This window comes from Anomaloglossus baeobatrachus, chromosome 11, assembly GCF_048569485.1.
Source record: "Anomaloglossus baeobatrachus isolate aAnoBae1 chromosome 11, aAnoBae1.hap1, whole genome shotgun sequence".
In the NCBI taxonomy this organism is placed as follows: Eukaryota; Metazoa; Chordata; class Amphibia; order Anura; family Aromobatidae; genus Anomaloglossus; species Anomaloglossus baeobatrachus.
In genome coordinates this window covers 183,979,651-183,989,650 of record NC_134363.1, presented here as the reverse complement: position 1 = coordinate 183,989,650, position 10,000 = coordinate 183,979,651, and the positions used below count along the sequence as shown (strand labels likewise).

The window sequence follows — 10,000 nt, the reverse complement described above, 5'->3', positions numbered from 1 at the left end:
CGCACGGTAGGTCTATGTGCTTTGCTATGCTCATAGGGGAAAATCATATGGGAAAAATAAGGCATAAGGGATCGCCACTATGGAGGATGGGGACTGGCACCGGGATTTAAAGGATGCCAAAGAGGGGATCTCTGAGCCATGCGACTCAAGGCAGAACACTGCAAAGAAAACTACCCAACACATCGCAACAGAGTAAAGCAAGTGTGAACAGGTGCAAGCTGCTATGACTGCATAATACATGTGCAGACATTGAATATGACATCTGGAAGGTGTTTCTGCTATACCTTATAAAATGAAGGTACTTGGTGCACAAATGTGCTAATTACTGGGAGCCCATCAGCCACAACAAGGTGAATACTACACCTATTGGTTATCAAACACGTCTGTCCTGGGCTAAAAACCTGCACATTTTTCGGGCAGTAAGGCTGTTCTATAAAGCAGGAATGCAGCTTCTTTCTCATATGCAATGTTTGCACATCTTGGCCATATTTTTGTGTCTTATGCAGTTGTAGCAGCTTGCGCCTGTTCACACTAGCTTTATTCTGTTAGGAGCTGCTGGTCAGTTCTGTGGTTGAATCCATCTGAAAGACGTGTGCTCATATCCTAAGGCTCTGTCCAAATGGTGCTTCTTGCCCTTAAATTTGCCGACTTTTTTAGGATATATCTTGGGTGTTGGGACCCTCCGGAGGGAGGCCGCCTTGTTGCGGCTGGTGGGCTCTCATGCTAATTCTTGTCTTCTCCTTGCAGAGGTCATCCGCACAAGACTTCGTGAAGAAGGGAGCAAGTACAGGACATTCTGCCAGACGGCGCGGCTGGTGGCGCGGGAGGAGGGCTACGCAGCCTTTTACAGAGGACTTTTAGCTCAACTTTTCCGGCAAATTCCCAACACGGCCATTGTCCTTTCTACTTATGAACTTCTAGTTTATTTTCTCCGTGATAAACCCAAGTAACGCGGCGACGGCAGAGACCCCCACCGGACACTGACCAAACTCTTGTACTGTACTGGACGCCGGCAGCCCCCCGCGCCCGACCACCACCTTCACTTTCTGGGAAGTTTTAATTCTCATTACCGTTAGTAGTTAATTTGTATATTTTGTTATTTTAACCCTTACAGCCCGGATCCCCACTGATGCTGCTAGGTAACGACATCCTGCTATTTAATATACAGCCTCGGCTGCACCATGTTTTTCACAAGTTGCATCTAATTTATATCTATAAAAACCAGAGTGAAAACCAAAAAACTTCTTGTCCTGTGATGATTCCCTACTCCAGGCTCCAGGCAAGGGGAAGATGGCCGGACATGTCCCCGGTGTGAAGGCCGGATGCCTTCGCAGATCAATACATGAGGATGCAACACTTGTGACCGATGTATGTACACAGTAACTGCACCAGCAGAATAGTGAGTGCAGCTCTGGAGTATAATACAGGAGGTAACTCAGGATCAGTAATGTAATGTATGTACACAGTGACTGCACCAGCAGAATAGTAAGTGCAGCTCTGGAGTATATGAGGGGCTGTTGATAAGTCTTTGGCTTTGTGATCTTTTTTTTGTTTCTATGGTAATGAATGTTACATCACATGAAATCCTTGTGTGTCTAATATATGTCTTCAAAGTTTTGTTTGTTGCTTATGGCAACAGTGTTCTACGCATGCGGGAAAACTAAATGGCATTGTCTAATGCGATATTCACAGCAACTGAGAGCAGAAGAGGGATAAAATTCTTCTTTCTGCAAGGAAAGTCTGAAGGATATTCATGGTGATATGTCGCAGGCATTGGAGGATCAATACCCTTCATATTCCACAGTTAACAACTGGGTTGCCAAATGTAAAACGGGCCACTTCAGCCCCAATGATGAGGAACATCCTGGACGCCCGAGAGTGGTTGTTCCGGAGATCGTCGATGCTGCGCACAACCTCATACTGGAGAATCCACGAATTTCAGCTAAAGCAATAGCAGACATCATGTGGATTTCCCGGGATCATGTTTGTGTCATTATCCATGAACATTTGGACATGAGGAAGTGATCTGCAAAGTGGGTCCCCAAATGTCTGACAACAGATCAGAGAAGCTGCAAGTGAAAACTTCCCGGTCCATTTGTGAGCGTTTCCGGACTGATGAGAACTTCCTGGAGCGACCAGTCACTATAAATGAGATCTGGATTTATTTGTATGACCCTGAAAACACGAAGCAGTCACAAGAGTGAAGGCACAGTAGTTCTCATACAAAGAAGTTCAGGGTACAAAAAAATCAGCCACTAAGGTGATGGTGTCTGTGTTCTGGGATAAGGAGGGTGTGCTGCTAGTGAACTACCTTCAAAAGGGTTCCACTATCAATGCAAGGTATTACAATGAACTTTACGACCAATTGAAGGCAACTCTGAAGGCCAAAAGGTGCGGCAAGTTGTTTAAAGGAATCTTGTTCCTGCAAGACAACGTCTCTGCTCACACTGCACAAGCTAGCACGGGAAAACTGGCAGAGCCGGGCTTCCAGCTGGTGACCACCCACCTTATTCACCAGATCTAGTCCTGCCAACTATCATTTTGTTTCCAAATCTGAAGAAACACCCCAAGGTACCAAATTTCACACCATTTCTGATACCATGGCTGCTATGGTGTCTGGATTGAGGCACAACCGAAATCCTTCTTTTTGTGAGGCATACAGAACTTGGAATACTGATGTAAGAAGTGTGTTATCAACCGTGGAGAGTATGTGGAATAAATGTAAAGCTTCATCATCTGATCTCGTTTCTTTCTGGGTTAAGCCACAGACTTATCTGCAGCCCCTCATAATACAGGAGGCAACTCTGGATCAGTAATGTATGTACACAGTGACTGCACCAGCGGAATAATGAGTGCAGCTCTGGAGTATAATACAGGATCAGTAATGTATGTACACAGTGAGTGCATCAGTGCAATAGTGAGGGCAGCTCTGGAGCATAATACTGGATGTAACTCACGATCAGTAATGTAATGTATGAACACACTGACTTCACCAGCAGAATAGTGAGTGCAGCTCTGGAGTATAATAAAGGCTATAATGCAGTCAGTGTAGCTATATATATTCTCCTACCTTTACATGTAGGATGATGGTGACTTTTGCTATAGGTTACATACATTCCCAGATATGTTGCACTAGGAAACATTTGTCCACAAATCTTTATTGATGACTTGTCATTCACTGATATCTTCCCAATATAAAGAAGAAAATTTAAACCATTTTCAGTCAGAAGAATGATGCTTGTCAGATAAATTACCATAATCTGGCCTGGTTTAGTGGGACTGGATTGCTGGATTATCAGATGTGGCTCCGTCGCCCTGAAGTTGGGTTTTCTACAATCTGCCCCTTCAGTAAGGTCTTGTTTCTTGCTTGGCGTGCGCTCGTCCTGACCTTCTGCGGCTCTGTATACGTCTGTCTATATTTACCCTCTACATGTACCGCTGCTGTATATCGTGGGGGGGAGGGGAGGTGGCTCCTGAGCAAGGAGGAAAGTGCAGACGTGTTCCCGACATCAGCCGTGCCTATAACCTTCAGGGCGTGTTCAGACACCCGGCCGGTGGATCCGCTGACCGAGCCGGACCGCTTCACTATGCAGCCGCCATCCTGGGGTCAGGACGAGCACTGCAGTCCCACTAATGGCTGGCTGGATGTGCCCGAGGGTGTGGATTTACCACAGGTCTACAGCACATTAATATTCGTATCAAATGCAGCTCTTTGACCCTTAGAAAATGGCGCACAGATTTGCTAGAATCCTGTCCAGGATTGTGCTATAATCTATGACAAGTTGTAGTAGTGGATGGCCACGAATTTGGGGCTAAAAATACTAAAAATATATATTTTTCATTCCCTGTGTTACTTCCATAACCTCTATTGCACTGTCCATTGCTGGCTGCAGATGAGTCCTCTGAGCATCCATCAGTGAGCCCGCTGTCACTGCAGAGGGGGAGGTTTTGGCCTTTTCGGGGCTCTTCTCACCTGATTGATGAACACAGTCCACATCAAACATTATTGTGCAGGAAATGGAAGAAACTGTAAAAGACGAACAGCAACATATGGTGAACAAAATAAGAACCCGCTGGACCATATGTGTGTACAGGTCTGCCCCCTGGTGGTGGTGACGCAGGCTGACATGTGCTGTGGACCAGAAACGGAGCGTCTGTCGGCCATTGTGGAAGAACACTGGCGTCTTTCACTCATCAATAACCATAATGTTTCAAGCAACAAAAATCCACAGCTAGAAAATAGCAGTCTGCTGGATTATTGGTAAATTACCTGATAATCTGGCATCGCCATAGTACCGGGCTTTATCACACACTATATACACATGTATGTACCGGGCTGTATACCTGGCGGGGTTCCCGCAGCCGCTCTGAGCTCATTAGCGGGAGATTCCCAATCTCTGTGGCTTCAGCTCGGTAACACCGGACCACATGCTTCATAATGGCGGCTGCAGATTTATTAAGGCCGCATAAAGCAAAAATGGGCTTTGTTGCCCATAGCAACCAATCAGAGCACAGCTTTCATTTTCTAAACAGCTGTAGTAAGATGAAAGCTGCGCTGTGATTGGTTGCTACTGGTAACCAGTTTTGATGAATCGGGCCTAGTTCTCACAGCGGTGCGGCGGCCTGTGCGCTCCGGGCCGGATGTTCAGCTTCCTAATGACGTCCGAGCTCCTGCCATAATGACCACAGCGGTGGGTAAACCCTGTAGACTCAAGTCCATGGCAACCGCGGCGAGGGGGGGGGGGTTCAGATGTTGGGCCCAGGCCCTGGAGCCTTCAAGTGTGACTGGGGGTTGGAAATTGGTTACTATGGCAATGCCATGAACATGACTACCATATTAGGGTGCCATCAAACGTGGGGGGAGCGGACATTTTTGGTGTTATTATTGCGGTGTAATGTGTATCGTGTTGCAGACGGCGCCAGATTCAAACACTGGGGTGAAAAGGTGAATTATTTGCAGATTTATATATTATACACGTGTGTGTGTGTGTACATAATATAATATATATATAATATATATGTGTGTGTGTATATGTGTATATGTGTGATATATATATATATATATTACACACACATTATAGTGTATATATTTATAGATTGTGTGGTGTTTAATATACACATACACACTTATTATTATTATTTTTTATATATATATATATATATATATATATATAATATATATATATATATATATATATATATATTTATATATATATATATATAATATTATATATGTGTGTGTATATTGAACACACACACACATTAAGGACATTATTAATTTGAACAAAATTAGGAAATGTTATACAATGATGAATCCCCCTCCCTGTCCTGCCATCCTCTGACCATTGCAGCCAATCGCTAGCCTCAGGGGTCACGTGACTGACTGCTGAGGGGGGGAGGGGGGAAGATTAATTCCCTATTCTGGCAGGTACATTGTAATAAAATTTCGATTAACCCTTTAATTGTCCCCGCTGTTGATGAAATCTCTCCATTGGACCCTTCCTGTGCGGCAGGATGACGCCTCTGTGTGCACTCATGTTGTCAGGCTGGGACTGGCCCACAGGAGGGCCGGAGAATCCGCGGGTGGGCCCCTCTGAAGTAGAATGTCACGTTACACTGCTTTCTCTCATGGTTCAGCACTGCCAGTGCATTATATAGAAGCTGGGGTAAATCTGTGATATTTGTAATGTAGGTGATCAGTGCCCCCGGCGTCCATGTTCTGTGGGGTCCCTGCCGCCTAGGCTGTCAGGATATTGAGCGCAGGTCTGAGTCGTGCGGGAGAATCCCTGATCCGCTGTGTGGGCGGCGGTGGCGGTAACAATGCCGGAGACACGAGTCGTTTCAGCGAGCTGCCGCCTCAGAGAAATCCTCGCAGTCGCAGCACAGAATATTAACCCTTCACTGGTCCGGAGAGCTGACATAATCTCCAATGGGGGGGGGGGGTGTTAAGAGTTTTTTTTTTTTTTTTTTTGTGGCGGTGCGATTCTTATTATAAGTTTGGCGCAATCAATACGTCGTCCGCATCATTGTGCTGTCACCGCCCGCTAGGAGCCGGGATTCTCTTGCCTATAATGTGTGAGCGTTATTCGGATATCCCGGCTTCTTGTATCTCATCCACCGGTTTCCACATCTCTGCTTGCTGTCAGTAACTGGAAACCTCATGCTTTCCATTCAGGGCAATGAAGGCCCCTCCTGCCCCAGCTGCTGCGCACCTCTCTGCCCCCCGCTGCTGCGCACCTCTCTGCCCCCCCGCTGCGGCGCACCTCTCTGCCCCCCGCTGCTGCGGCGCACCTCTCTGGCCCCGGCTGCTGCTGCGCACCTCTCTGGCCCCAGCTGCTGCTGCGCACCTCTCTGGCCCCAGCTGCTGCTGCGCACCTCTCTGGCCCCAGCTGCTGCTGCGCACCTCTCTGCCCCCCGCTGCTGCGGCGCACCTCTCTGCCCCGGCTGCTGCTGCGCACCTCTCTGGCCCCAGCTGCTGCTGCGCACCTCTCTGGCCCCGGCTGCTGCGGCGCACCTCTCTGGCCCCAGCTGCTGCTGTTGCGCACCTCTCTGGCCCCAGCTGCTGCTGTTGCGCACCTCTCTGGCCCCAGCTGCTGCTGTTGCGCACCTCTCTGGCCCCAGCTGCTGCTGTTGCGCACCTCTCTGGCCCCAGCTGCTGCTGTTGCGCACCTCTCTGCCCCCGGCTGCTGCTGCTGCGCACCTCTCTGGCCCCAGCTGCTGCTGCGCACCTCTCTGGCCCCGGCTGCTGCTGCGCACCTCTCTGGCCCCAGCTGCTGCTGCGCACCTCTCTGGCCCCAGCTGCTGCTGCGCACCTCTCTGGCCCCGGCTGCTGCTGCGCACCTCTCTGGCCCCGGCTGCTGCTGCGCACCTCTCTGGCCCCGGCTGCTGCTGCGCACCTCTCTGGCCCCCGGCTGCTGCTGCTGCGCACCTCTCTGGCCCCGGCTGCTGCTGCTGCGCACCTCTCTGGCCCCGGGCTGCTGCTGCGCACCTCTCTGGCCCCGGCTGCTGCTGCGCACCTCTCTGGCCCCGGCTGCTGCTGCGCACCTCTCTGGCCCCGGCTGCTGCTGCGCACCTCTCTGGCCCCGGCTGCTGCTGCTGCGCACCTCTCTGGCCCCGGCTGCTGCTGCGCACCTCTCTGGCCCCGGCTGCTGCTGCGCACCTCTCTGGCCCCGGCTGCTGCTGCCGCGGCACCTCTCTGGGCCCCGGCTGCTGCTGCTGCGCACCTCTCTGGCCCCGGCTGCTGCTGCCGCGCACCTCTCTGGCCCCGGCTGCTGTCTGCCGCGCACCTCTCTGGCCCCGGCTGCTGCTGCGCACCTCTCTCTGCCCCCGGCTGCTGCTGCTGCGGCACCTCTCTGCCCCCGGCTGCTGCTGCTGCGCACCTCTCTGGCCCCGGCTGCTGCCGGCGCACCTCTCTGGCCCCGGCTGCTGCTGCTGCGCACCTCTCTGGCCCCGGCTGCTGCTGCTGCGCACCTCTCTGGCCCCGGCTGCTGCTGCTGCGCACCTCTCTGGCCCCGGCCTGCTGCTGCTGCGCACCTCTCTGGCCCCGGCTTGCTGCTGCCTGCGCACCTCTCTGGCCCCGGCTGCTGCTTGCTGCGCACCTCTCTGGCCCCGGCTGCTGCTGCTGCGCACCCTCTCTGGCCCCGGCTGCTGCCTGCGCACCTCTCTGGCCCCGGCTGCTGCCAGCGCACCTCTCTGGCCCCGGCTGCTGCCGCGCACCTCTCTGGCCCCGGCTGCTGCCGCGCACCTCTCTCTGGCCCCGGCTGCTGCCGCGCACCTCTCTGGCCCCCGGCTGCCTGCCGCGCCACCTCTCTGGCCCCGGCTGCTGCCGCGCACACTCTCTGGCCCCGGCTGCTGCTGCTGCTGCGCACCTCTCTGGCCCCGGCTGCTGCTGCTGCGCACCTCTCTGGCCCCGGCTGCTGCTGCTGCGCACCTCTCTGGCCCCGGCTGCTGCGCACCTCTCTGGGCCCCGGCTGCTGCGCACACTCTCTGGCCCCGGCTGCTGCTGCTGCGCACCTCTCTGGGCCCCGGCTGCTGCTGCTGCGCACCTCTCTGGCCCCGGCTGCTGCGCACCTCTCTGGCCCCGGCTGCTGCTGCTGCGCACCCTCTCTGGCCCCGGCTGCTGCTGCTGCGCACCTCTCTGGCCTCGGCTGCTGCTGCTGCGCACCTCTCTGGCCCCGGCTGCTGCTGCTGCGCACCTCTCTGGCCCCGGCTGCTGCGCACCTCTCTGGCCCCGGCTGCTGCGCACCTCTCTGGCCCCGGCTGCTGCTGCGCACCTCTTTGCCCCCTGTCCAGGCTCCATTGTTGCAGCACTGCTGATATGTTCTATCTCTGCACAGATCCACGGGCAGATGTGGGAGTTTCCGTTCCCCGCAGCCATTGATACTGCAGGACTTCTCATTACACACTGACATACTCCGGACTGCCGATAATCCGGCGCCTTCTGCCCCATTCATGCCGGAGTAAGGGATGTGCTAGTGATGACGCACGGGGCTCCCGCTCATTAACCCGTTCCGTGCCGGGGGAGTCCCGCGGCTGAGTCAGCGAGCTCAGCACGACCCCCGTGAGTCACAGACCCCCGCACGATTTCGGCCTTTCACGACTGACGCCCCCCAGAGGACGGCGCCGCCCACGTGTGCGCCAAAATTCTAAGCCCGCCCACCAACGCCGCTCCCGCCCATGTGATTGGCGGGGCGGTGAGTGTGGCGTGGTTTGCAGACAGGGGTTTGAAGACGGAGCTGTGTTATTGGTCGGCAGCAGGAGGACGGGCCCGCAGACGGCGCGGAACACGGAGAGGAAAGTCCAGAGATCCGGCGCCGCATGGAGGACGGGGACCGCGCTGCCGCTGCTGCTGCCCTTGGCCGGCATAACGGCCACCGCCGGGGCCACCGGGCTGCTGCTGTACAGGCTGCTCCGGAGGTGAGCGCGGGGCAGCGGCTTTTGTGGAGGGGGGAGGGGACATTAACCCCGCACGTGCCGAGCGGAGTGATAGGAGCGCAGGCCCGGGGTGAGCGCCATGTGCCGGGGAGTGAGAGATTGGATTAGGAGAGATTGGGTCTGCACAAGGGGGGGGGATGTAGGAGAGATTTGGGGGTCTGCACAAGGGGGGGGGGGATGTAGGAGAGATTTGGGGTCTGCACAAGGGGGGGGGGATGTAGGAGAGATTTGGGGTCTGCACAAGGGGGGGGGGATGTAGGAGAGATTTGGGGTCTGCACAAGGGGGGGGAGTAGGAGAGATTGGGTCTGCACAAGGGGGGGGGGATGTAGGAGAGACTTGGGGTCTGCACAAGGGGGGGATGTAGGAGAGATTTGGGGTCTGCACAGGGGAGGGGGGCAAGGGGGGGGGATGTAGGAGAGATTTGGGGTCTGCACAAGGGGGGGGGGATGTAGGAGAGATTTGGGGGTCTGCACAAGGGGGGGGGATGTAGGAGAGATTTGGGGTCTGCACAAGGGGTGGGGGGGATGTAGGAGAGATTTGGGGTCTGCACAAGGGGGGGGGGATGTAGGGAGATTTGGGTCTGCCAAGGGGGGGGGATGTAGGAGAGATTTGGGGTCTGCACAAAGGGGGGGGGATGTAGGAGAGGATTTGGGGTGTCTGCACAAGGGGGGGGGGATGTAGGAGAGATTTGGGGTCTGCACAAGGGGGGGGGATGTAGGAGAGATTTGGGGTCTGCACAAGGGGGGGGGATGTAGGAGAGATTTGGGGTCTTGCACAAGGGGGGGGATGTAGAGAGATTTGGGGTCTGCACAAGGGGGGGGATGTAGGAGAGATTTGGGGTCTGCACAAGGGGGGAGGGGAGATTCGTAGGAGAGATTTGGGGTCTGCACAAGGGGGGGGGGGATGTAGGAGAGATTTGGGGTCTGCACAAGGGGGGGGTGGGATGTAGGAGAGATTTGGGGTCTGCACAAGGGGGGGGGGATGTAGGGAGAGATTTGGGGCTGCACAAGGGGGGGGGGGATGTAGGAGAGATTTGGGGTCTGCACAAGGGGGGGGGGATGTAGG

General features: G+C 54.5%; 1 protein-coding gene across 1 annotated transcript in view; it reads left to right on the top strand.

Annotated features, from left to right (window-relative positions):
- SLC25A33 (solute carrier family 25 member 33) overlaps positions 1-1,256 on the top strand; it is a 36,817-nt gene extending 35,561 nt beyond the window's left edge. Inside the window, exons 6-7 of the mRNA XM_075328865.1 lie at positions 1-6; positions 748-1,256. The exon at positions 1-6 is cut by the window's left edge and continues 278 nt beyond it. Coding sequence (XP_075184980.1) covers positions 1-6; positions 748-950 — 209 coding nt within the window. The 3' untranslated portion in view covers positions 951-1,256. The remainder of the gene's footprint in view (positions 7-747) is intronic.
- The last annotated feature ends 8,744 nt before the right edge of the window (positions 1,257-10,000 follow it).